This window comes from Equus caballus, chromosome 25 (genome assembly GCF_041296265.1).
Source record: "Equus caballus isolate H_3958 breed thoroughbred chromosome 25, TB-T2T, whole genome shotgun sequence".
Classification (NCBI taxonomy): domain Eukaryota; kingdom Metazoa; phylum Chordata; class Mammalia; order Perissodactyla; family Equidae; genus Equus; species Equus caballus.
In genome coordinates, this window is record NC_091708.1 from 39,717,314 (window position 1) to 39,744,157 (window position 26,844).

The window sequence follows — 26,844 nt, forward strand, 5'->3', positions numbered from 1 at the left end:
CCCTGATGGGGGAGGGGGCACTCTCTGAGGCTAGGTTGCCTCCCTGGGAAAGAGGGGGGCTGAGCAGGGGCAGCACCTGGCAGAGGTGTGAGCAGGGGTGAGAGAGAAGGAGGGCTGGGCGCTGCCTTTGGCTGATCAGTGAGAGGCCCTCTCTGGGGACCATAGCATTTCACCAACCAAGACAGCAGAGCCCCATGTCCACTGACAAGCACAGAAGCACCTGTGTCTGTGTGTAGCACACCAGTGTGCAGAGACATGTCAGAAACACAGGTCAGGGGTCGGCCGGGTGGCGCAGAGGTTAAGTTCGCACGTTCCACTTCAGCAGCCCGGCTTTGGTCGGTTCAGATTCCAGGTGCAGACATGGCACGGCATGGGAAGCCATGCTGTGGTAGGCGTCCCACATATAAAAAGTTGAGGAAGATGGGCACGGATGTGAGCTCAGGGCCAGTCTTCCTCAGCAAAAAGAGGAGGATTGGCAGCAGATGTTAGCTCAGGGCTAATTTTCCTCAAAAAAAAAAAAAAAGAAAGAAACACAGGTCACATGTGTGGATGTGCCAATGCAATTCAAACACATTTATCCCCATAAGCACAGGGCACCCCCCCAAAAAACACAGGCACACATTTTGCTCTCAGAGGTGAAATCACATTTGGGATCACAGGACCCCACTCTGTGTATGAGCCCACAGACAAAGGGATAAATACTCAGACTCCCGGGCACACCGGGATGAGCAACAGACCCTCAGAGAGTCATACAGGATCCCAGAAACATGCCCAGGCGCACACAGACACACACACCACACAGACACCCAGGTGGAAACACACACGACACAGACACTGCAAGTGGATGCGAACCCTCACTCATGGAGGTTGCACAGAGATGCGAGATGCACACGTCCGCCCAGCTGCCCCCAGGCACACTTTCAGCACCCTCCCTTCCCAGCTGGTAAAAGGGGTGGAGGATGGTGGCAGCTGGGCCCAGCTTATCCCAAAGCCTTCCCTGACGGGCAGCCACAGACGGTGACTCTCAAGGAGGCTGTGAACGGAAATTTTCCCCATATTGGTGAGGGGAGGCGGGGGGGGGGGGGGGGGGGGGGGGCGGGGGGGGGGTGTTGCCGGGGGGGTTTGTCTTAGAAACCACGCGTTTCAGATTTCGCCTACGCGGAGGCGCCGGCTTGAGGGCCCTCAGATCCCCAGCGGCAGGATGGGGCAGAGTGGGGACTCGCTCGCCCTAGCTGAGGGCCAGAGCCTCAGCAACTAGGGTTCTCAGCCGGCAGCCCCGGGACGGCCCCGCCCCGAGGCCAGGGGAGGAGCCGGGCTCGCGCGCACGTGGGGGTGGGCGGAGTTAGACTTGAGGCAGGGTGTGGGCGGGGCTGGAGGCTCGGGGGCGGAGTCTGACGGCGGGCGGGGGCGGAGTTAGGGGGCGGGGTTCGGGCCGTGCGGCTCCAGCCCTGGGGGCGGGGCCCCGGCCGCCCGCCGCGTTCAGCCGAGCAGCTCAGCTCTTCCGGCCCGGCGTTCGCTCCTCCGCCTGCACCTTCCGCACGGCGCCGGCTCTCCCCCGGCGCTGTTCCATCGTCCGCGGCCCTTGCGGCGCCCGAGCCCGCAATGTCGGGCCCCAACGGGGACCTGGGCGTGCCTGTGGAGGCGGGCGCGGAAGGCGAGGACGACGGCTTCGGGGAAGCAGGTGACCCGGGGGGCTGCTGAAGCGACCTTTGCTTTCCGGGGGTGCCCTGTTGGAAAGGCGGATCGGGGCCGGGATGGGGGCTTGGAAGGGACCTCGGAGCCTCTCCCACCCTTGGGCGGGTCGCGAGCTGCAGGTGCCGTTTCGGCGTTCAGGGCCAGCACCTGCGTGTGAGCGGGTCCCCAGAAACGGCAGCGTTCGAGAACTATGGGAGCTGGCCTCGTTTCGCGGACGGGGAAACTGAGGCCGCTTCAGGGACACTCGCCCTGTTGGGATTTGCCCCAGCCACTTCCTTCAGCCCCTGAGGAGACGGAGGCTCCTGAGGGGGCGGGGCCTGTGGACCGCCTTGGCTCAGCAGCAGGGGCTGTCTGGGTGGGCGCGCCTGCCCTGCTGAGTCAGCATCCCCGGCCCCCTTTGCTGGTGGAGGCTTGGCGACGGTGACTTGCTTACAAAGCAGCCTGTTGCCTGCACAGCACGGGGTGGGGGGGTGGGAGGTGGAGAGAGAACCATTAGCTCCCTTCTCGTCTTCTCGAGCCTTAGTTTCTCCACTTGTGAATTAAGAATAATGATTAGTGTCTCCTACTGCAGTGTGTCAGGATTAAATAGGAAAACGAACGGAAGATACTAGGTAGGTTCCAAGCATGCTAGTGCAGTAAGTGGTCATTATTCTCTTTAGTGTAATGAAGACTGGGTTATTAACAGGACTTAGTAAATGTGGGGCACGTATGGAGTCTGCTTTTTGTTTTCTTTTGGGTAACAGCTTTATTGAGTTATAATCCACATACTATACAATTTACCCATTTCAGTTGTACAATTCAGCGGGTTTTAGGTCATCCACAGAGTTGTGCATCCATCACCACAGTAGTTTTAGAACACTTTCATCACCCACAGTCTGCGTTTAATGAGGAGGTAGAGGACCTCCCACTCCCAGTGGGGTAAGTGGCGGGCTGGCTGGTTGACCCCGGACACTACTAGTGAACAGTGGCCAGATGTGTGTGATGACACGGCAGCTGTGGTGGCAGCGTGAGGAAGGGCCTCCCAGGAGTCACACGAGTGGATGTTGGCAGATTCATGAGACTTAGCACAGCGGGGAGGAGGGTGTCCCAAGTGGAAGGCAAAGGTTTGGACCTGGGAAGTGCCCTTGACACAGATAAAGTCTGGCCCCAGTGGTGTGGAAATGCTCACCTCCCCCATCCTTCTCCCGGCCTGTGTCTCATGACACGGAATGCGAAATGTTGAAGGTAATGACCATCTGTAAGTACTCGCTGTGGTCAGACCTTGTCTGAGTTCTTGATACAGATGAATCCTCACAAAAACCAGTTCTCACCACCTGTTCCAGAAAGGTGCCGTGACTTGCTGGGATGGGGCAGAGCTGGGACTAAAACCCAAGTGCCCCTGGTCACCAAGTCTGAATTTTGGCTCTGCCACGAACCAGCTGGAGGACCCTGGGCAGGTCTCCTCCTTCTTGGTCCTCAATTTCCCCATTTGTACCACAAGGGGGTTGGAATGTAAGAGCCAGCAGCGACCTTCCAGGACTCTGGTCTCTGTGAGGTGGGCCAGCTCTGGGCGATGGGTGCTCTTCCCCCAGAATGCAGACACATTCGCACCCATATCCCAGACCGCACTCCTCCAGCCCTGGCCTTTTCCAGACACTGCCAGCCACTTCCCCTTTGTCCAAAGCTGGCAGCTGAGTGTATCTGAGTCATGGGCTGGCTCAGAACTGGGTCCCGCAGTGGGCACAGGCCCAGACCTTGGGACCTAAGGGATATTGTGTTGCTGAGAGAAGCAGGTCAGGAGTGGCCGTGGTGGAGGGAGTGATGGTTTCTTCTGGAGACCACGGAAGGCTTCTCGGAAGAGGAGGCATTTTGAGCTGGTCCTTGAATGGCTGTTGTGCTTGAGGCATTCTGGGTGGCAGGGACAGTTAAGCAAAGGCAGAAAGGCTGGGCAGTCAGGCTTCATTCATTCACCCATTCATTCATTCAACAAATGGTTATTGTGTACCAGTGAGGGCACCAGGGACACAGCAGTGGACGCAAGACCATCCCACCTCTCATGGAGCTCTACAGTCTGGTAGGGGAGACAGACCAGCACACAGATAATCACGGCAGGCAATCCGGAGGTGAGGGCCGTAGAGGTGTGAGGAGGGCAGGGGCTCAGGAATAGAGGCCTGGTCCACCTGGGGCATTGGGAGGACTCCCTGTGTGTCATCCATGCTGAGACATGAAGGACGAGTGGGACTCATCCAGGAGGAGAGGAGGGAAGGAAGACAGAAGGAGGACACAGCGCATTCCAGGTAGAGGCAACAGCATGTTCAACGGGCCTGAGGTGGGCAAAGGCAGGTGTGAGAGAGCAAAGGAAAAGACATGAGAGGCGGGGTTCGAGACAGGAGCAGGGATGGGGCAGAAAGGGCTAGAGGCGGGCAGGGGCAGCGCTAGAGAGGGGAGTGGGGCCTTAGAGCCTGTGGGGTGCTTCATCCCCAAGGGCAGAGAGCCACAGAAAGGCTGGAGAGTAGTGCCTGCCTGGGGGCAGAGGCCTTGATTGCCTGGGCTCTGGCCTCTAGGCAGCTGATGAAGGAAATGGAGAGGAGACTTGGCACCTGGCAGGATTTCCCAGGCAGGACACTGTCTGGCTGACCTCCCCATGACCACCCTAACCCTAGAAAAAACGACGATGCACTAGGTATGATTTTTCCAAAGCCTTTCCTCTTTTGGTATCCACCTATTTTCCAGATGGTGACGCCGAGGCTCAGGAAGGAGGAGGGACTTGCCCATGGTGGGGGAGGGTGTCTGTGAACCCTGAGGAGGCGAGGGACCTTGGCTCTCTTTCCCCTTCCTCCCAGAATACGCTGCCATCAACTCCATGTTGGACCAGATCAACTCCTGTCTGGACCACCTGGAGGAGAAGAACGACCACCTCCACGCCCGCCTCCAGGAGTTGCTTGAGTCCAACCGGCAGACGCGCCTTGAGTTCCAGCAGCAGCTCGGGGAGGCCCCCAGCGATGCCAGCCCCTAGGCTCCCGGAGTCCCCACCCAGGCCCCTCCCTGGCCAGGCTCTGGCCTGGGCACTCACCACCTGGCTTAGATACCTTCTCAAGGGCTGGCCTGCGGGTCCCCTGGTGGGTCTGCCTGCCTGGGCCACCTTTCTCGTATTCCTCTTGGGGTGCCTGAGCCAGCCCACACTGCCCAGCATCCCCTCCTGGGGCCAGGAGTATGCCCACAACCCACCCACCTTGTCTGCCTGCCCAATCCCTGGGCACTCCCCACTCTGCCCAGGCCTTGAGCGTCCACATTAAACGGGGCTCCAACACCACTGTGCCTCTCTCCTCTGTTTCCCAGGATGAGGGTCCCAGGGGCCGCCAGAAGTGAACAGGACAGTGGAGGCCTTCCAGGAGGTGATCACCACTGGTGGCTCACGGGCCTGGTGTTGGGGCTGGGGTTCTTGGCCTTCTTGTATTTCTGGACACAGAGGGCACAAGTGAGGTCAGGGCTTCCTCCCCACCTGGTGTGCTCCTAGCCAGCAGCTGCTTTCCCAGCCTGGCTGAAACAGCATCAGACATGCTGTGTGACCCTGTATGATGCTCTCAGCTTCTCTGGGTACTAGGGCCTTTCACCAAGACAACCAACACCAAGACATGCTGTGCAACCTTGGGCACTGCCCTCCTGTTCTTGGCCTCAGTCTCCTCAGCTGGCCAATAACAAGGTTGGTCTGGTTGGCTATCTCTAAGGGTCTTTCTAGATGGGGAAATAGCAGAAGTAGAGAGCCACCTCAGCCTGGGCCCATTTACTGATGATTCATCATAGAGTTGCCTGACGAGAAGGGCGGGCCCTACCCGCCCCCCCACCACTAGTGAACCACAAACTCAGACCCTGAAGAGCAGCGAGGGTCCACTCTCGTGCACCTGAACTTCCACAGGGTCCAGAGCTCAGGCCTGGCGTCAAATCCTAGCCACTCACCAAACATATGACCTTCAGCAAGTCACCTGACCTTGCTAGGCCTCAGTTTCTTGATCTGTAATTTGGAGATAATGACAAGACCCGCCTCCTAGGGTCATTGTGAAGATTAAATGAGATCTTACTTGAAGGTGCTTCCCTAGCCCTGATACATTATTAAGAGGGAAGCTGAGGCTCAGAGAGGTGAAGCGCTTTGTGAACGCAGAGCCCCTGCTTAGAGAGCCTTCCGGTTCTGCTGCCACGCTGCTAGAGAGGCTGGGCGCTGGCTGAGAGCTGGCCGGGTGCCCCCTTCCCCTCTGCCCCCGGACACAAGGGCTGTGGGAACTGTACAGCCAAACTACCTTCTTTTATTGGATTTTGAGTAAAAACACCAACCATGTCAAAGTTTCCACACAGACTCCTACAGCTAAGCAGGTCTGGACCCAGACGGGGGGCCTGGGAGCTCCCGCTATCAGGTTTTGAGGCGGGTCGAGCGCCGGGGCAGTGGGGGCTGAGGTAGAGGGGGCCGGGCCGTCACCTTGCTGGAGGTTTTTGCTGTGTCCTGGGCGCTGGGCTGGCTGGGCGGGCGGCCACCAGAGGTGAACAGAGCAGTCAAGGCGTTGCGGGCATTGATCGCACACCGGCGGCTCACAGGCCTGGAGGTGGGGCTGGGGTTCTTGGCCTTCTTGTATTTCTGGACACAGAGGGCGCAGGTGAGGCAGGGCTTCCTCCCTGTGCTGTGTGACCCTGTGCGATACGCTCGGCCTCCCTGGGCCAGAGCTCACCCTGGCCCTCAGCGCCCCCGACACCAACAGCAGGAAGACCTTGGCTCACCCGGGCTCTGATTCCCCTTGTGCCCAAGGACTGAGGCCAAACACAGGAGGGAGGTGGCCACTGGCCATCCCCATCAGCTTGGGCGGAGTCTGAGCCCCTGGGCAGGGCAGGGGGCAGGCAGGAGGTCCGGCTCACCTGCAGGTTCTCGAAGTGGGCCAAGGTCTTGCAGTGGGAGAGCTGCGCCCCCGAGTTGCTGTGGTAGAACTTATGGCAGATGCGGCAGATATACCCCATCACGGGCACCAGGAAGTCCACACCTGGGGGATGGCAGGGTCTGTGCACTCACATCCCCGGCGCCAGCCAGGTGTCCCGCCCTCTCCAGGGGCCCATTTGCTCCCTCACCCTTTGGGTGGGAGAAGAGAAGAGGACGAGGAGGGCTAGGCTGGCTGGCCAGGATGCTGTGGCTCGGATCTGGGGGGTCGCCTGGGGGCTGGGCCCGAGGGCCACAGCTCCTGCAGGGGGGGTCAGGGCTGCGCTCTTACCATATGCGGTGTTGGGGCTGTAGGTCTCCGAGCCTTTCCACTCCTCTATGGATATATCTCTGGACCTCACCTGGAAACATGCAAGTGTTCTGAGCAGAGGAAACTGAGGCTCGGAGAAGCCAAGGGGCTTGCCCAGGGTCACGCCACTGCTGACTGCTGAGTAGCAAAGCCAGCCTCACCCCTAACCTGCGACCCTCCATCCACAGCCCCTCTGCGACCCCCGCTTCGGCTGCCCCCTCACCACCCTGGACTGCAATGGGTGGGCTCTGTGAGGGTAGAGGCCAGGCCTTGGTCCCCACACATCCCTGGTGTCCAGCACTAGGGCTGGCCCCAAACAAGTGCTTCAGAAACATTTGTTAGACTGAAAAGAATGCAGGCTCCTCCAGCTCCTCACTCATGGGGGGCGGCGGAGCTGGGGCGTTATGAGTGTGAACTCACTGCCTGGCATCCAAGTCGGTGAGATTCTGCCGGGAAAATGCTTGGTACACGCCTGGCATATGGTGAGTGCTCCAAAAATGGTGACTATTCTCACTACCATCACCATCACCACCACCATCATCATCCTCATCCTCATCATCATCATCACCATCATCACCATCATCATCGGCATCATCATCTTATGCTGATTTTTCCTGTATACACCACACAGTCCCCCCTCTGTGCCTTTGTTGGTGCTGTTCCCTTGGCCTAGGCTGACCCTTCCCTTCCTCAACACAGGTCAAAATTTCAGCCAGGCTTCGAGGCCCCTGCATATTTCACCTGCCACCCTGTAGTCATCATGGTGTATATTTACATATAGTCACACAGTATATAGTTCCTGTTAACACTAAATGTGGCATGCGTTAGTGCCTACAAATGCCGCACGCTGCCTCTCGGCCCCTGGGAGGTGGGGCGAGGTCCCTCCCGGGCTTGGAGTCCAGCCTGCCTCCCACACACCCCCCTCCCAAGCACCTGCTTGCAGAATTCCTCCTCAACCTCGATCTCTTCTTCTTCCTCGTCATCGTCGTCCTCCTCTTCTTCATCACCCTCAAAGCAGCCCACGGCATCCACCGTGATGAAGTGGTCCTCATCTTGGCCAGCTATCTCTTTCTCAAGCATCTTCAGCTGCCCAGGGGAGTGGGCCAGCGCTCAGGTCAGCTCTGGGCAGCCAAGGTGCCACGCCCCGTCCACCCCGCACCCCAGAAGGCTCCAGTTCCTCTGGACCTGCTATGAGTTCAGGCTGGGATAAACCTCAACTTGCTGTGTGGCCTTGGCCAAGGCTCTGTACCTCTCTGGGCCTGTCTTCCTCTGAGGGAGCTGGGGTTACCTCCTTGACTTTATCCTTGTGCCCCTGGGACTTCACATGCTCCACAAACTTGCGGGGGGTCTTGAAGTAGCGGTTGCAAATAGTGCAGAAAGGTCGCAGCGATTGTTTGGCGATCTGGGGAAAGGAGGGCAGGCCAAGTGGGCAGCCGGCAGTGTCCCCAGGTGCAGCCAGGCCGTGCCCAGTGAGACCTCGCTTCCCAGCTGCAGGCCACCACACCCGTAATCAGCTGGCTGTGCTCTGCCCCTGTACCAGAACATGGGCCAATATAACCCCTCCCTGTGCCATGGGCTATGAGATGGGATAGCAGATGGCAACAGAGACAGGACAGAGAGGAGACAGGGAGAGAGGGAGCCACCAAGAGGACCCCCACAAACCCTGTGGCTGAATGGTGGGGTGAGACGGTGCCTTGCCCACACTGGACAGATGGGGAAACCGAAGCCCAAAGAAGAAACAGGACTGACTCATTGAGAAGCCACACTTATGAGTTATGTGTGCGGAGACAAAGACTGACATTTACTTTCCACTCCCAGCCTGGGCTCCCTCCTTCCCAGCCCTCGGCTCGGTGACAGCTCATGTGGGTGCCTTCGCAGCATGCGGGTCCTCTTACCTTGTGGTCCTGTGTCCTGCGGTGCTGGATCAGGTCCCCCACGTAGTAGACCTGGCAGGTGTTGCACCAGCGCCTCGGTGGGGGCTCTCTGAATCATGAGAATCAAAACAAGCATAGGGTGACACTATGTCCCCATCGGAAAGACAGCAGCTCTCCCAGATGCTCCGTGAATGTGGCACAATTTCAACAGGATCTTTTTTGGAAACTCAACAAAATGGTTCTGAGATTCATCTGGAAGAATACTTGAATAAGAATAACTAAGGAAACTTGGGGGAAAAATGAGATTTAGAAGCATTTGGGATACCAGGAGGCCACCAGGACAGTGACACAACTGAGGATATCTGGCCTTGAAAACTCTTTATCCTTTAGTCTAAATGTCCTGTTGTTCCCAGAGCTGTTCTTGCCCCTCCCCCATTCCCAGGAAGCCAGGCCCCCCTCTGAGGCCCCAAAGTGCCGCTGCCACAGCATTTTCCACGATGGACTGGGAGCACCTGATCCTTCTCTGCCCCTGATGGACTGTGGTGAGCTCTGGGAGGCCAGGACTCCATCCCAGGACCCGCAGGCCCTGAAGGGGATCAGCCCAGAGTTTCTGACTGTTGGATGACGGGAGGACAGGCAGCCCATCTGCAGGACTGCCACATTCTGTGTGGCCCCACTGGGTCAAGTCAAGACTCAAGGGGAAACGTCATCAGCAGACAGTTCAATGACTCCCCTCCATCTGGAGTTTGTTAACATCTTGAGCTCCATCCTTCTGGTTTTCTTGAGTCACAAGATGTATTTTTATATAATCAAGTTCATTCTGCAAGTGCAATTTTGAATCTGTTCTAGCCTGACATTACATCACACATATGTTTCCACATTATCATAAATTCCCTGCCTCTGTCCTATTTATCAGTCATTCCACAGAGTGGACAAGGCTTAACAGATCTAATTCCCTAGTTCTGGATATTTTAGATCATTTCCAATTAAATTTTTTTTCACCATTACATTTACTCTGCAAGGAACATCTTCATGAGTCACCTTTCTCCTGTATTCATGATTATTTCACCTGAGTATTAGTCCTAGGGCAGTGGGCAGGGCAAGGTTTAACGCTCGAGAACAGACTACAATACCACGCAGAGCGGCTCTTCTTAAAGTGAGATTTCACACACAAATCTGGGTTTCTGGATTCTCCCAAAAAAATGGGAGATCTGGAGCTGAGGGGCAGGTGTCATGCACGAATTCCTGCATGACACCCTGCACCAGGCCATTTTACAGATGAGGGAAACTGAGGTCCAAGGCCACACAGTGTGAAGAGGCCTTTGGGCAACGGCACTGCTTAGCCCAGAGGCAGGCCTTGCAGATGGTAGATTCGGGGCCCCTCCTGGCATTGCCTGGCCTGCGAGACAGCCCACCCCCCCAGCACAGAGGCCCTGAGATTCCCCGCTCACTCGTCCTCTCTCTCCAGGACATCCCGGGGCACAGGCAGCAGGGACAGGAGGCAGGCTTGGCTCATATGCTGGATCTCCCCGAGCCTCTGCTGGTGCTGGGCCCCCGACATGTGGTCCTGGAACTCCTGTGGTGGGCGAGAGGGAGGGATGGGTGTGAGGAGTGAGCCCCGGAACAGCAGGCATGGGTGGGGCCTGGGGAGAAGGCCTTCAACTTTGGCTTCATGGCCACCCCACCGTGGCTATGAGGCCATTCCTCTTACAACAACTCTGTGGGTCAGAGAAGGATGGAAAACTGAGGCACAGAGGGCGCACACAGCAGGCAGAGCTCCTACTCCTCCGGGAGACTGTGAGCGCCTCAGAGACAAGGAGCGGTCTGATTAACTTCCAGGTGCCCATGGCTCTGCTCAGGTGAGGCACAGAGTCACGGAGGGAACAATAGCAAGGGTAGTAATAATGGGAGTATAATGCTGTTATTAATGCTGTGCTCACTCTAGGCCAGGCCTGGGGCTCCTGACTTCAATGTCAAGTCGCTGAATCCTCAGAACCACCCAGTGAGGTGGGTTCTAAATGTCTCTTCATTTGACGCAGGAGGAAACTGAGGCACAAAGGGTGGAATTCACCTTCTGAGGTCTACGCAGCTGGTCAGGGCCGATTCAAACCAGGTCAGCCTGGCTCTAAAATCCTGCCTCCTTGGCTAGTCAGGAAATGTTTTCTGAGCAAATGCCCTGAGTGGCCATCAGGCAGCCATGGAATGGGCAGGTTGGGCATCCCCTCCAGACCCCGAACCCTCCACTCTGCCCACTTGACCCGCCCATCCCGGGGCCCGCTGGCGGCACCTGCTGGCTGCTGCAGTTGGCCTTGCAGATGTAGCAGAAGAACTGGAGGGCCTGCTTAGAGGGCGCGCTGGCGGTGGCGGGGGCGGCGGAGGTGGAGTCCCCAGAACGCGGCCCGGGTGCGAGGGAGACGGTGCTGAAGGCCCGGCTGTCACTGCTCTGCAGGATGGTGACCTTCAGGGAGCCCCCGGCACCCCACATCTGCGCCGGGAACAGGAGCAGAGCTACCACCAGCTGGGCGCTTAGGGTGGGCCAGCCCCAGCACTACACATCCACCAGCACTGTCTCATCAGGCCCTCCTGGTGGCCCACTTTACAGATGGGGAAACTGAGGCTCTGAGCGGTTAGGTGACTGCCCGAGCTCACACAGCTAGGAAGTGCTACAGTCGGGAGTCAAACCCAGGTCTACCTAACTCTAAAGTCCATCCCACGTGACCCCTCACATGACCGATGGAGAAGCTGAGATACAAAGAAGAGAATGGGTTTGGCTACAATTACACTATGAGGCAGAACTGGGACCCAAGGCCCAGGCTTCCCTCACACAGGCAATGTGACCCGTGTGAGGGGTCTGGGGTCTCTAGTGTAGGGAGGAGCAGGCTGGAAGGGACTCATGACGGAAAGTGTCTCCGGGCAGGGCATGTGAAGGCAGCAAACAGCATGAGCATTTGATGAATCACCGTCAAACCCAGTCTGGTCTGGCCACGAGCCCCGGCAGAGGGCTGCTGTCCCATTTCACAGGTGGGGAAGCGTGAGGGGGCCCAGATGGGGGCTGGGGCAGAAAGAGGCCATCCTGCCACTGGCCGCTGTGGCCCTCATGCTGCCACGTTAGCATCTCTACCCACCCCTAGCATCTCTCTTGCTCTTTTTTCACATTCTCCCACATCCAGGCCACTGGTCAACTCCTCCTGGCTCTCCTCCATGCTGACCTGGGCACCTGCTGGCTCCGGCGAGGCCTCCTCCAGGCCTGAAATGACAGACGTGCTCTGTTTCCCAGAGTCCGTCTCCCACCTGGGCCCAGAGAGACCCAGGCCCAAGCCACCTTCTCTTCCCACAGCCAGGACCTTGAGGCTTCTGGTGTGGATGGCTCTGAACTCTGGTTCCAGGCCCAATGCTCAGCCCCAGGCAGCACCCAGTCAGGGCTGGACAGTGCCAGGGGAGGAACGAAGGGTTCGGGCAGAACTGTCCCACCACCAGGCCAGCTGGGAGCTGGCGCTCACTTACCTGCTCTAGCTTCTATCATGTCAGGAGGTGTCTCCAGTACTGTGGAATGAACCAGAACCGGTGTTTGCTCTGATGCTGGCAATGACACCTGTGACTGGGTCTGAGGCTGCCCCTGGGTCTGGTCCAGTGGCTGCACTGGCAACTGCATTGGAGGTTGCTCCCGTGGCTGCTCCAGTGGCTGAACCCTTGGCTGTGCTTCTGCCTGGGCCTGTGGATACGTCTGCGTCTGTGCCTGCTTCTGCAGCTGTGGCTGAGCCTGCCTTGGGGGCTGTGAATGTGCCTGTGGCTGCATCTGTGGCTGCACCTGCTTCTGTGGCTCAGCCTGCCTTGGGGGCTTTGAATGTGCCTGTGGCTGCATCTGTGACTGCACCTGCTTCTGTGGCTCTGCCTGCTTCTGCAGCTTCAGCTGCACCTGCTGCAGCACTAAGTGCTCTGGAGAGGTCTGTGTCTGTGCCTGCTTCTGCAGCTTTGGCTGCACCTGGACATCCACTGGTGGCATCTGTAGCTGAGTCTGTGGCTGCACCTGGGCCTGGATCTGCAGAACCCGTGGCTGGAAACATGGCTGCACTCGGGCTTCCTGGGGCTCAGGCAGCAGCTCAGGGGTCTGTGTCTGCTTCGGTGCCGTCATCCGGGCCTGTGGCTGGACCTTTGCCTGCAGCTGCCCTGGGGGTCCCTTCTCTGTGGGCCCCTCTGAGCTAGGAAGGATAAAAAGAAGATCAAATTCACATCTTCGAATTGGCCCCAGGGGCTCCCCAAAAAGGGCAAGACCCAAGTTCCAATCCTAGCTCTACCACATACAAGCTGAGCATTTGGGAAGCCCCTTTGGCTCTCTAGGTACCAGATTCACCAAAATAAATTGAGAGTCACTCGCTCCCACTTCCCACAACTTGCTAATATGGATCCAAGCTGCCCACCCTCTGCCCATTCTGAGATCTCAGATGCACATCTTCACCCCTCCAACCTGGCCACCTAGCCCACTTCCAGGGGGCTCAATCACAGTGAAGACACCAGAGTCTGTCTGGCCTGGGACCTTCCCAGATGAAGCACAGAATTAGGTTTGACCTTCCTCCAAGTCAGAGGCCAAGGCCTTTTCCTTGCTCCAGCTCCCCTGAAGGGCCCCACCCCCAACCTATGCCCACGCCCTGCCTTTGCAGGAGGGAGAGTACAGGGCACCTGGGCCCTGGGCAGGTTTTCAGCAGCAGTTACCTCTTTGACCTCTTGGCTGGTGGCTCAGATGCCTCACAAGACTCGGGCTCAGGTGCTGGAGTGCCTTTTTCCTTAGTGATGCCATCTGGGCCGGGAGAGGTATCTTGGTCTGGAATGGAGGTTAGATGAGTGACCTGATGCTGGGTAGAGCATGAACGAGCTCCGGGAGACAGAGCCTGGGCTCACACCCCACCAAGACCCCTGCCTCCCAGATCTGCCTTCATTACCAGCCCCACACCCACCTGCCCCAACCTGCATCCCCTCTGAAGGGTCAGCAGCCTCCCTCCCTTACCTTCTGGTGTGTCTGTTTGGGGTTCTGTGGCTTCCTCAGACCCCTCTGGGGGGTCTGACTTGTCTTCCACGGGCATCGTCTGAGAAGAAGAATCCTACTTCCTTTCAGAAACTGTCTTTGACATCTGCCACCCACTGTTGTAAACACTCCCTTGATGAAGAGTGGCTGCAACAGTCCCCTAGGATGAAGGAGCCTGGCCCCAGAGCTGCCAGGAGATGACCCTAAACCTCTCAGGAATTGCGTCTAGGGGGTTCCATCTAACTGCCTGACTGTTAAGTATACCCAGGTTTGGGGACACAAAGCCCTCTCCTGGCCCACGGTGCCACCTCCTGACTTCCTCGCCCCCTCCTCCATGAAGCAGCCAGAGTAAGCCTTCTAAAATGCAAACCGGAAGACATCTTGTCTCTTTCAGGCTGAGACTCTCCTGTGAGTTCTCCTTCCTTACCCTAAGCCTGAAGCCTCCTCCCCCACCCCCTGCGCAATCTGACCTCTGCCCCCTTGTCCACTCCTCCAGCCTCAGCTCTCCCTACTCTCCCCCTCACCCTCTCTACGTCCACAATGGCCTTTTCTCTGGTTCCCCAAAGTTGCAGAGCTCTTCCTGCCCCAGGCCTTCACCCAGAGCCTTAAAGGCACTTCTTGCAGGAAGCCCTCCTGACCCTAGAGTGGGTGCAGACCCAGAAGGCTTTGGGCTTCCTTTTTGTGGCATTTTCCACAGTCTTAATTAATTGATGGGAGCAATGTCTGCATTAACGTCCCATCACCAACACCACCCTCCTCCCCAGCCCAAGATCTCCAGCAGGGCCAGGCCAAGCCATCTGTACCACTGAGTCCCCTGCAGGGACTTAGAGATGTTTGCTAATAAATGCTTGGCTCCGGCTGGTTCCGGGGCACCCCAGGAGGCCCCCAGGAGTACGCCTGCAGCCTCCCTCCCTCCTACTAAGCCCGAGGAACGAGTGCTGAGTGGGGATGTGGATCATACCAGGACTCCATGCCCTTCAGAAACTACCCAGCTCTCGCCCTGCCCGACACTGGCACTGGTGTGCGAGTCAGGAGGCCCAGGCTCTGGGTCTGTCTTGACAGCTGTGCAGCCCAGGGCAACCCCAATCTCTGAGCCTCAGTTTTCGCATATGTAAAATGGGGGCGGGAGTAGACCCTAGACAAGACCACCTTAGGACAGGCCCAACTGGAAGGCTGGAGGCCAAGACCCCCCTCTGGAGGGAAATGCCTCACCTCCAGATGTGGGCGGGCCCTGGAGCAGCCAGAAAATGGGGGGTGTTGGCCCTGCCCTGGAATGCTCTCAGGAGCATAGTGTGTGTGAGGAGCTGCCGGGACGGTCAGGGGCAGGACGGTTCTTTCCTTTTCCAGCTCTCTGAGTCTGCTTATCAGGGAGAGCCTCTGATGAGTTAAACACCTCTCAAATGCCCCTGGAGCAAGCAGTGCTGGCTGGAACCTTCCATGGCAACAGTGTAGCATTCAGGATTATATAACATTGTTTCACTCTAGCTTGCTTTCTTTTCCTTCTGTGTATGGCAATTAATTTAAACTGTTTTTAAAATTTCAAGAAGTGATATGTTTCCTTTTTAAATAAATGTAACTCAGAAGCAGCTAGTTGACTGAAAGCTGCTCTGCCCCAGACAGCAGCCACCAGACACACGTGTGTGGCTTTTGAGCACTTGAAATGTGGCAAGCTGAACTGAGATAGTATGTATAAAATACACACCAGATTTTAAAGATTTAGTACAACAACAAAAAAAGGAATGTAAAATGCCTCATTCATTTTTTTATATTGATTACATGTTGAAATAATTTTTTTTCTTTTTCTCCCCAAAGCTCCCTGGTACATAGTTGTGTATTGTTAGTTGTGGGTCCTTGTATTGTGGCATGTGGGACGCCGCCTCAGCATGGCCTGATGAGTGGTGCCATGTCTGCGCCCAGGATTCGAACTGGCGGAACCCTGGGCTACCGAAGCAGAGCACGCGAACTTAATCACTCGGCCACAGGGTCGGCCCCTGAAATAATATTTTTAATATATTGGGTTAAATAAAATACATGAGTAAAATTAATTTCACCTGTTTCTTTTTACTTCATTAATGTGATTACTAGAAAAATTTAAATGACGTATACGACTTCCATTTTATTTCTATTGGGTAGCACTGATTTAAAGAGAAATATTAGGGTACATCTAAAATTAACACAATGTTTTACGTCAATTATATCTCAGTTTTTTTTTTTTTTTTAAAGAGAGAAATACTAGGTAAATAACAGTTCTAGTGGTGTTTGGGCATGGCAAAAATCACAAAATCACATCAGGGGTTCAGGAATATTTGAAGTTTGGGAAACACTAGACAGGTCCAACTTATCTTCGTTGCCCCTAGCCTGGCTCATCTTACAGATGAGGAAACTGAGGCACAAAGAGGGGTGTGACCTGCCCCAAGGCCCAGTGTGAGCCAGAGTGGGTGGAGCTGGGCTGATACCCAGGATGCCCTCTCCCACCCCCACCTGCTGCATCCCAGCCACCACTCACCTTGCGATTAGGGGTGGTGGAGGAGGGGGTCCGGGCCTGTTTCTGGGGGGTCCGCCCTGAAAGGTTGAGTTGGGAGGGGTTTATGGGGACCCCAACAGGAGGGGGGCCCAGCAGAGACTGCCGAGTGGCCTGGGGAAAGAACTGCTGCAGATTTGGGGTGGCCAGCGGCGGGGCTGGGAGGCTGGGGGCTGTCAGGTTCGGAGTTGCCAGGCTGTAGCTGCGGAGGTTACCTGTAGGCAAGAAGAGGGATCACAACCGTGGTTGGGTGGTAGAGGCTGGGGTCAGGGGTCAATCTCCCAAAGCATCATGGGAACATCATGGATAACTTCAAAGGGGCCCCTTCCCACCCAAGGGCAACCAGAGGGGAGAAAGGAGAGCCGAAGCCCAGTCCCACCTCAGGCATTGGTGGGGAGGGGGCTATGGGGCTGGTTTTCTGCTCCAGCTGGGGAGGGGAGAGGTTCTGCCTTTTCCCTCCCCAGATGCCTCTCTGGTCAGCAGCTTGAGCACCCCCAGCAACCCCGCTCACCCTCAGGCATGCTTTAGGGTACGCCTTAAGGTGTGTGAAAGATCCACACAGGACCCATAGGGAGAACCAGCAAGATGACTGGTCCCTGGAATAATGAGACACTCCCTTCCCACCACCAGCTATCCTTCATCAAAGTCTACCGGGAGCCAGGCCCTTGCTAAGCACTTTCCACGCATGCCTCAGTCACTCCTCCCAGCCACCATCAGGGAGGTATTATCATCTCTATCCATGACCAAATAGAGACACAAAGTGGAGGAGTAGCTTCTCCAGGGTCTCTGGGAGGGACACCACTGTCCACCCACTGGCCCCAGGCAGGCTTTTGGGGTCCCCCTGATTCTCCCCTCTCTTTACCCGCCCCCCCATCCAAGCCATCACCAAATCCTGTCAAGCCTGTCTCCTACCCCTCTTCCCGGTCCAGCCTGACTCCCCTTTCCGTCTCCACTCCTGCCTCCCTTCCAAAGCTACCTCATCCCGTCTGAATTTCCGCCACAGCTTTGGCACCAGATAGCAGCAGACAGTGATCACTCTAAAACCACACTCTGACTTCGCCACCCACCCCCAAACCCTTCCATATCTGCTCAGGAACAAAGCCCATTCCGCACCAGGCAAGGTCTAGCCCTGCCCACCTCCCCAACCTCCTTTCTTGCCATTCTCCCCACATGTGCCCCCATGATACTCCAGCCACATGCTCCCGTGAGTCCCTCAAACAAGCCTGGGTTCTTCCTGCCTCTGGGCCTTTGCATATTCTGTCCTTCTACCTGAGTCATTCTGCTTCCACTACCTCCAGTCATCCTTCATTCCTCCTTTAGATGTTTCTCCTGTGGGAGGCCTTCCCAGACCCTCTCTGTGTCCCCAGAGGCCTTGGCTTCCCTGTTCTAGGACCAGCTGCTTCCCACTGCCCACTACCCAAGCACATAGGGAACTCCTTAAGGGCAGACACCATCTGACTTGGAGGCCCAGTACTCAGGCCATAAAAGACAGTTCAAATCATTGCCCTGGTGAGGGGACAGGAAGCACAGGGGTTAATGGCATGGTGCTGTGAGAGCTGGCTCAAGTCCAGATTCTACAGGACAAGCTCTGTGACCTTCAGCAAGTTAGTCCCCTTCTTAGGCTCAGTTTCCTCAACTGTCAGATGAGCATAATAACAGAGCTTGACTCGCAATGCTTTATGAGGACTCAGGAGATACACAAGTGTGCCTGGTACACAGCACGTGTTCAGTTAACATCAACTTGAACACATATACACATATGTGCAGAGCGAGAACGCCAACCAGCTCTTAAAAACAGTGAGATAAAAGATGGCACACTCAAAAAGAAAAATGGACAAAGGACATGGACAAGTCACAAAAAGAAATACGAACGTTTAACGGACAAATATAAAATGTACAACTGCACTGGCACTCCAGGAAATGTAAATGAACACAGTAATGATAGAGCTTTTTTGCCAATCAAATTAATAAACTATGTGTATATATATATAAAGAAAAGCATATAATACCCAATGTTGCTGTGGGCATGGGGAGACCGGCACTGTCATACGCGGCTGGTGGCATTGCAAACTGGTCCAGTCCTTTGGGAAAGCAATTTAGCAATACTTATCAAGAGCCATAAAACATCCACCACCACCCCCACCCCTAGTCACCCTACTTTTTTTTTTGGGGGGGGGGGAGATTAGCCCTGAGCTAACATCTGCTGCCAATCCTCCTCTTTTTGCTGAGGAAGACTGGCCCTGAGCTAACATCCGTGCCCATCTTCTTCTACTTTATATGTGGGATGCCTACCACAGCATGGCTTGACAAGCAGTGCCATGTCCGCACTTATGATCCGAACTGACGAACCCCAGGTCACCAAAACAGAAGGTGTGAACTTAACCGTTGAGCCACCAGGCTGGCCCCTCAGTCATTCTACTTTTGGGAACCCATTCTAAGAAAATAATCTCAAACATGATATTCATCCCAGTGTTATTTAAAACAGCCAAAAAAAAAAAAAAAAGAAAGAAACAGCTGAGAAGCTTAGGTAAGCGAGGGCACGTCCCTCCAGTGGAATATTAAACACCTGTTAAAAATACTCTTTACAGAGCCTGTCAAGGCATGTGGTAAATGAGCACGCCATTCTACTCAGTGGAAAGGAAACAAGATGCAGCCTTTCGAGTGTACCAGTAACCACAATCATAAACAAATCCCCAAGTCTGTGCCTAGAAAAAAATGGGAGGAAGTCCACCAAAACCTTGCGGGGGCTTTTGTCTTCAGGAGATGAGTGTACATATGACCATTCGGGTTTTCTTATCCTCCTTTTAAAATATTTCTTTCAGATAGCAGAGTAGCGCAGAAGTGTGCTGGGCCCATAAAATTTTTTTTTCGCATTTCTTTGAAGAGTGTGACTTTTAAAGTGGGAAAGAAAAAGGGGGAAATACATATATACACATTATGGGTCCCTGTGGTTTTACCTCTGCACCCATCCATCTATCATTTGTAAGTCAGCTCCCAGGACCAGCCACACCCATGGGGCCCTGGTGGGGCTGGAGAGTGACAACCATCCCATCTTGTGACCTGGCTGCATGCCCTGCTGGGAGGCAGGATAGCCTGGTGTCTAAGAATGCAGCTCTGTGCTAAGACCTGGGCTCTAGCTCTCTCTCTAATCAACATCTACATGCTGTGTGACCTTGGGCACATGGCCCCTCTCTGGGCCTCAGTTTCTTCATCTGTAAAATGGGATCATGAGTGTACCTCCCCTTAGGGTTGTCAGCAGAGTCAAGGAATTGGGTTTGCAAAGGCCCCAGCACAGTGCCCAGCCTGGAGGGACCACCCAGCAAGCCATGCCCACTCTGTAGGAGGCGCTGGGCCTGAAAATGAGCTGGCCCCAGGTCAATGGATCCCTGGGTTACTCCTGCAGGGGCTGATATATCAGGCGCAGCATCTTGGAAGTAGGAACTGAGAGACTGCTCTCCGCATGGGGAAACTGAGGCCAGGGCACAAGCTTAATGCACAGGGCTAGAGACACCCACCCAGAGATCCAGGGAGTCAGGAGGCCCAGGCCTTGGTCTAGCTCAGCCACTGCCTGTGCTGTGTGGCTCCAGGGCAAAAGGGAAAAAGACTTCCCTTCTGTGGACCTCAGCTTCCTCATCCATCAAATGGGATGTGGAGAAGGGTGGTCAACATAGATCTTTCCATCTATCATCTCATCTAATATGAATGTCACGGGACTGTGCTGAGCACGGCCCACAAAGACAGCACCATGGCCAAGGGCACACCTCTGTGATCAGACAGACCTGCATCCAGCTGAGCAACTTAGGGCCTTCCACCTCCTGGAGCCTCAGTGTCCTCATCTGTAAACTGGGACACTGACAGTAGTTCCCTCTCAGGGTTACTGAGTGGATTTGATGAGATTTCCTGCAATGGGGCTCCTGGGGAGCTACCACTAAGATGGTGTGAGAAAGGGCCCGTAGCCATACCTTGCAACTGCTGCAGAAGCAAAGCTCTCTGGAGCATGGAACCGTTGAAGAGGGAGGCCGAGTTGGTGCCCTGGAGATTCAGAAGCTGCTGCTGGGGTTGCTGCTGGGGGAGCCCCCTGTGTTGAAAGGAGGTGTCAGAGGGTGACTGGGTGAGCCAGACTCTCCCTCTTTCCTGAGACCCCTCATCTCCATTCTTTGCCCCCTCTCCTGCAGACTGAGGATCCCCATGGGGTGGGAATGGACAACTTCCAGGATTCAAACCGGGATGTCCCTGGGAGAAACGGCTGCGATGGGGGATTCTCCGAGAGGGGTCCGAGTGGCAGGCCTAGAGCACCCACCCCTCCAGTGGGGAACTCACCGGCTGACAGCCATGGGCAGTGGGGCCTGCGGAGGGGACTGCTGGAGCAGCTGCTGGAGCATCTGTTGCTGCTGCTGGAGCTGCTGCTGCTGTAATTGCTGGAGCTGCTGCTGCTGGAGTTGCTGCTGCTGGTTGAACATGGCGGCTGGGGGAGGCAGGGGAGGAAGGCCTGGATCCCCACCACACGTCAGTCCAGCGCCCCTCTCACCCATGGTCACCCACGCCAGCCCACGGCCCTCAGAGACTGTCCGCTGAGCTTCACAGCTACACTCCCAGTCCTGGCGAGAGCATGCCACATGGGCCCCCCATCCTTTCAATACCTCCAAATCTGCCACTAACAGCAGGCTTCAGGTATCTTCCCTCCAACTTCCCCCAAATCCTGCCAACAGTCTCTCCTGCAAATGCCCAACCCCGCCCTCGATCTCTCCAACTCCCACAGCTCGACCCTTCCAGGAGGAGCGTCCGACCCCAATCCGTCTCCCCAGCCCACCCTTCAGCCGTGCCCTGCGCCAATCATGTCCCAATGCCAGCCGCTCCCACTCACACCCCCTTCGACAACACTCCCACCGTCTCCCTCCTTCGTGCCTATTTTGTGTCAATAACAACAGCACCCCCAACCTTTCACTTTGGCCCAGGAACAAGGTAGGAGGAAGGCTTCTCTCTCCCCGAATCCCCCACCCCCATTCCGCTCCCCGCTTCCTCTGTAGGTGCCGCCTGCGTTACACATCAGATCCGGGAGCCCCACCTGCCCGCGAAGCCCGCAGCCTCCATTCAAGGGGCCCCAAGCCTCACGTCCGGGCCCCGCGTCCCCGGCGCGCGCGCCTCGCCGCCCCGCGCGGTCCCCTCCCCGCTGCCCCTCCGCGGTCGCGCCACCCCCACGCGCGGGCGGAGGCCTGCGGCTCGCCGCTCGCGGCTCCGGCCCCCAGCGCCTCGGCCGGGGCCTGTCCGCTCCGAGGGCCCGTCGGCGGGCCGCGCCGGTGCAGCGCCCCCTGGAGGCCCGGAGGTCCCGGTGCCGCCGGCCGCGCCGCGAGCGCCTGCCCCACGCCCGGCTCACCGGGCGGGGCGGCGCCCGCTCACCCGGCGCCTGGCGGGCCGCGGGCTCGGCTCCCGGCTGCGAGGGGGCCTCGGGCGGCGCAGACCCTCCGTCGCGCGTCCTCCGCATTGGGCAGGGTCGGCTCTGAGCCCAAGGTCCGTCTGCTGTCCAGAGGGGTCTGTCGTCTGGCGGCGACATCGAGGGCGACTTCCAGGAGGACCGTCCCCAACCGACCGCCCCGCGGCCGCCACTGTCCCGCGATCCCCGGCCCCGCGCGGGGTTGGGATGGGAGGGGGCGTGCAGCCGACCGCTGTCCATTGGGACACCGAGACCCGACGAGAGGGCGATAGGCGCGGGCGGGCAGAAGAATTGCCCTAGAAGGGCGCGGGGAGGTCCGTTTGAAAGTGTTTTTTCAACTTTGATTTGACTCAGGACGGGGCGAGGAGGGCTGAGTTCAGTGATGAAAAACGGCGCTCATCCTGCCTCTGAAATGGTCCTGCCCGGGAGGACCCTTCAACTGTGACTCTGTCCCGCGTCCCGGCGCCCCTCTCCTCGGTCCCCACACGGGGTCACTGAGCCGAACAATCTGGCAGGGCTGCCGCAGCCGCGCAGTTACTAAGTCGGTTAGTGGTTACTAAGTAGCAAAGCCTTCCACAACTGTAACAGCCTTGGGCTCTTCGCTCCCTTTGCCTTAAGCGCCGACTGTGTGCGGGCAGGGCGCGCGGTGGCGCTAGGGACGCGCAGACCCGAGGCCTGCCCCCGTGGCGGAGACCGCAGTGTCAGCCAATCACTGCAAGTCATGTGACAAGCGCTGCCCTAAGCTCTGGGCCGGCTCTACTGCAGCGCGGGGCGACCGCACAGGTGCCTAACTCCGCCTGGACTTGGAGGCGCGAAAGTGGCCTAGAGTGCCCGGAGCGCGGGGCGGGGCCGGGGTCAGCGGGACGTTGCGCCTTTGGGTGGAAGGGCAGCCTGGATGGTGGGGACTTGCAAGACCGGCCTAAGCAGCTGAGCTTTATCTCCGGAGGCCAGGGAGGGCTAGGGAGGGCTGTGACAGCATCACATGCACCCAGGTTAGAAAACTCACTCTGGTGAGAACCAAGACACAGACAGTGGGGGAGGAGGGGAGGGGCCGAAGCAAAATCTTGCGGGCTCGCAACCAGGTTGATGCGGCTGCTGGCCTTGGAGGGGTCCGGTCTCCGCTTCCGTGTAGCTTACGATCCCGGCCGGCGCAGGAACCCTCTCTGAGCCGGTTTCCTTGTCTCTAAAATGGGCGCCCCCGGGGGTGAGGGGAGTGTGAGGATGATATTACATAATGCTCAGCACTGGCACCTGGCACAGAGCACGCTTAGCAAATTGCCAAAGTAAAAAAACTAAAAATAATGCTCATGCTGGTGAAGGTAGGGAAGCCAGCGCTCGCTTCCTGTGTTGGTTCATCTTTCTGAAAAGAGATCTGCAAATTCTCTAACAAGACTCTTGATTGTGTTCTGCACTTTGACCTGGTAACCTTTCTTGTAGGAATCTAACCCAAGAAAAAAGTCAGAAACGAGTCTTTTAAAAGCCAGCAGGTCATTCACAGAAACATTATTTATAATAGCTGTGGAAAATAATCAGCTTAAGAGGAACAACTAAATAAATCCTGGTGTCTGTCTCTTCAGGAATAGCACACAGCCATCGAAATTAGGTTTTAAATATCAAAGGATATTTAAACACAATATGATGTGAGATGTGAAGTGAACTCAGCAGGTTACAAAACTGCGTGCACATTATGATCTTGATTTTGGAAAGAAGAAATATGTGTGCAGTGGGCTCATGGGCGTTTTTCACTTTCTCTCCTTTTTTTCTAATTTGCTGTGAGCGGTTTGGATGGTTTTATCACAGGGAAGGAGTGAACATTTTTTTGAGTGTATATGACCTTGTGGTGCCTCCTTAAAGACCAGACCAGATAGTCGATGGGAACACTCTGGGGACACTGTTTGGGGCTAGACTCATGTTAATTGCTTTTAATCACTTCCTTGCAGGCAAAGGTCCCAAAAGGAACATGTTGAGAAGGAGAAGAGTGGCCCTGCCTCTTTGCATTCCAGATGAAGTCAGAGGCTGTCACATCTCCTGGAGGCCTCTTTCTTCCTCCTAATTTGAGATGCACTTTCATCACAAAATAAACTCTTATACTCAGTGGATCTATGTCCAGACCTATTCTGCTACCTGTCTCTTCCCGTGATGATATCCCATAGTGTGGTTATTATAATTTTGGAATATATTTTAATGCCTGATAGCACAAGGCCCCGACATCATTATACTTTATAAAAAATTTCTTGCCAATTCCCAATCATGTAAATTTTTTCAGTTAAATTATAAAATGATTTTGTCAAACTCCTCCCCCTGCCCCCAACCCCATCAGAATTTCAGCTGGTGTTGCGTGAAATGTGTTTACATGGAGAAGAGCTGATATCTTTATCCCAAGTTTTTCAGTTTAAGAATGAAGTAAATGTCTCCATTTATTCAAGCCTCGCGTTATGTCATCTTTCAGGATTCTTAATCAAGCGCCTGTGAAGTTTCTATGGTGGTTATTATTGCTATTTTCCCAGTACACTTTCTAGCCAGCTATTGATTATGGTGTCTTTGTCTTGTAACCTGCCACTTCCTCACTTGGCATTATTTCTGCCTTCAGTAATGTCATGTGCCCCTTAGCAGCGGAAAGCAGCTGCTGAGTTGCCGCTGTGTCATTGGGACACCAGCTCAGAGTCCTGCGCATCGTGATTGCCTGGGAAAGGTCAATTAAATGAGTGAGCGGATGAATGAATGACTCTAGTGTGCAATTTCCTTCCTCCTTCCTCAGGTTGGTGTTCATCGTAGCAGCTCTTCCCTCCATGACATCTGTGTCCATCACCCCATGGAGGTGGACCCCATCAAGGCACCCAGCTCACAGACACAGGTAATAGAGTGGACCCACAACCAGACACCCAGCCCAGGAATCACAGGAACAGGCTGTGCTTGGTGACAGCTCCAGGTCAGACTAGAGGCAGAGAAAAATGTAACACCATATGCTTGTCATGCAGCATCACCAGTCACTGTCACCCACCTGTGCCTTTACCTATAAATAAACAGGGTGAGGGAGACAGACAACAGAGGCAGGGAGTGGCAGGATGGGACAACCTTGTTGCTGCCGCTTCCTTCCAGAGTGACCCAGGGCAGGACCCCTCCTGACTTAGGAACTTAGTTTGGCCATCTCTGCTGGTCAGGACTGACTTGAGGGTCATGGGTTCTCTCTCACCCTCCTTACCATGTCCAGCCATGGAGGCTGCCTTCTGTCCCCAAGGTACCAAACTTCCCTCACAATGCACCCCCATGCCTCACTCCTCACCAGGCCAATTGCTGTGCAGTCTTCCCAGCTCAGCTCAAACGTCACCTCCTTGGAAGGCCTTCCCTGATGGCTGGTCATACCCTCAAAGCCCCCTTCTCTGAAGGGAATTGGGCCATCTGGAGCCCAGTGGGGCTTGGGATTCCCATAGGCTGAGCCATCCAGGGACACAGCTGGCTCCCAATCCAGGCCTGTAGACCCAACTCTGTGTCTCCCACAAATCCTGGCACATTTCTGATACTTGATCCCTCTCATCAAGAGATGACTCCCTCTGCTACCGCCACAAGACTGAAGTTTCTTCGGACGGCACAATGGTGATGATGATTATAATTACACTGATCGTAGCTCTAATTATTCCCTGTTCTAGGCACTGTTCCCATGTTTTAACTAAATTTTTATTATATCACTGAATCCTCCTTGCACAACCCTATGAGTTAGACAATATTGTGATTCCCCTCTTACAGATGAATAAACGCAGGGTCAGGGAAGTGAGGTGACTTGACCAAGGTCATTGGGTTAGAAAGCGGCAGAGGTGGGATTTGAACACCAGGCTGTCTGGCTTCGGAACCCGTGCCCTTGACCCTCATGCATCTACTAGCAGCATGCATGGGCACCTGACCTGTTCTCGGCTCATGGGGACTCCTCACTGTGCAATGGGGCAGTGCAAGCACAGACGCCTGGACTATCAGTGTCCAAAGCCCCTGAGGAATCTTGGTGCCCAGGCCCCAGTCATGCAGAGGAGGGCACTGTGTGCGCCTCGGCCTGGCCCAGCTGCTTCCTCAGCAGTGACCTTGCCCTAGACGGGGCCAGGTGCCCTTGCTTCATGCACCTGGTCTGCTTAACTAGTCTTTCTCTCCCCTGTGAAGCCACATTCTAGCAGGAGAAGCCCTGCATCTTATTAACCTCTTCACCTCTCTGTGTCTTGCTTGAGGTCCGGCACGAAATAGCCACTGATCAATACATGTTGAAGAATAAATGAATAAATGAATGAATCCCAAGGCCCAGACACTGAACAGAGCTAGTGACTAAATATAATGGCTTGACCCAGGAGCTGTGTAATAAGGCCACTGTCCAATGCAATGCAACTGGCATTTATTGAGTGCCTACTGTATGCACACAGAAACCCTATCAGAAAGTGTTTTATTTTATGTGCATTAAAAATGTATAGGTTAGGGGGCCAGCACCGTGGCTGAGTGGTTAAGTTCATAAGCTCTGCTTTGGCGGCCCAGGGTTTCGCCACTTTGAGTCCTGGGTGTGGACATGGCACCGCTCATCAGGCCATGCTGAGGTGGCACCCCACATGCCACAACTAGAAGGACCCACAACTGAGATATACAACTATGTACTGGGGGGCTTTGGGGAGAAAAAGGAAAAATAAAATCTTAAAAAAAATGTATAGGTTACAAGAGCTCATGTGTTGTAGCCTGTAAATATGGAAGCTCTGAGTCACACCAGCCTCTGTTCATGTCTTGACTCCATCACTTCCTGGCGTTTTGTGTCAGTCTCAGCCTATCGATAGGGATGCTATTAGCTGGCAATGCCTGGGGGCTCTCACCTGGGCCCCAACTACTTGCGGCAGCCCCTACAGACATTTCCCCCACCAAAGCCAATGTTGTGATTGCATGGGCCCTTGTAGCTCTTACTATGATTGCAAGACGCACCTCAGTGACACCCATTAGTCCCACGAGTCCTGCAGGGTACATGGTACACTGGGGGCCACACAGCAAGGTTGCGGGTAGAGAGAGAAAGAGAGAGAGTGGACCTGGGGTTCTACCTT

The 26,844-nt window shown here is 55.6% G+C and overlaps 2 protein-coding genes and 1 long non-coding RNA gene across 28 annotated transcripts; 2 read left to right on the forward strand and 1 right to left on the reverse strand.

Moving 5' to 3' along the window:
- The first annotated feature begins 1,386 nt into the window (after positions 1–1,386).
- On the forward strand, positions 1,387–4,987 carry BBLN (bublin coiled coil protein). The gene is made up of 2 exons (XM_001501110.6): positions 1,387–1,681; positions 4,518–4,987. The coding sequence occupies exons 1-2, from the start codon at positions 1,603–1,605 to the stop codon at positions 4,688–4,690; spliced, it is 252 nt and encodes an 83-aa protein (XP_001501160.1). The 5' UTR covers positions 1,387–1,602; the 3' UTR covers positions 4,691–4,987.
- CIZ1 (CDKN1A interacting zinc finger protein 1) lies at positions 2,415–22,148 on the reverse strand. Of its 26 annotated transcripts, none has more exons than XM_023628984.2 (18): positions 21,754–22,148; positions 20,677–20,821; positions 20,319–20,434; positions 18,366–18,437; positions 16,342–16,571; positions 13,818–13,911; positions 13,526–13,634; positions 12,320–13,014; positions 11,941–12,062; positions 11,103–11,300; positions 10,267–10,391; positions 8,837–8,924; positions 8,230–8,343; positions 7,875–8,027; positions 6,924–6,993; positions 6,577–6,698; positions 6,146–6,301; positions 2,415–3,582 (listed from the first exon to the last, which is right to left on the reverse strand). In XM_023628984.2, exons 1-18 carry the CDS (start codon positions 22,025–22,027, stop codon positions 3,469–3,471), a joined length of 2,997 nt encoding a protein of 998 aa, XP_023484752.1. In that variant the 5' UTR covers positions 22,028–22,148; the 3' UTR covers positions 2,415–3,468. The 26 variants fall into 26 exon arrangements, with proteins under 26 accessions (XP_023484752.1, XP_023484757.1, XP_023484753.1 ...); XM_023628989.2 differs by having other exon boundaries at positions 2,415–3,998; XM_023628985.2 differs by having other exon boundaries at positions 13,818–13,896; positions 21,754–22,042.
- Positions 21,601–24,212, forward strand: LOC111770603 (uncharacterized). Its single transcript, XR_002803909.2, has 3 exons — positions 21,601–21,864; positions 22,142–22,332; positions 23,728–24,212. It is a non-coding gene; the product is annotated as an uncharacterized lncRNA (long non-coding RNA).
- The last annotated feature ends 2,632 nt before the right edge of the window (positions 24,213–26,844 follow it).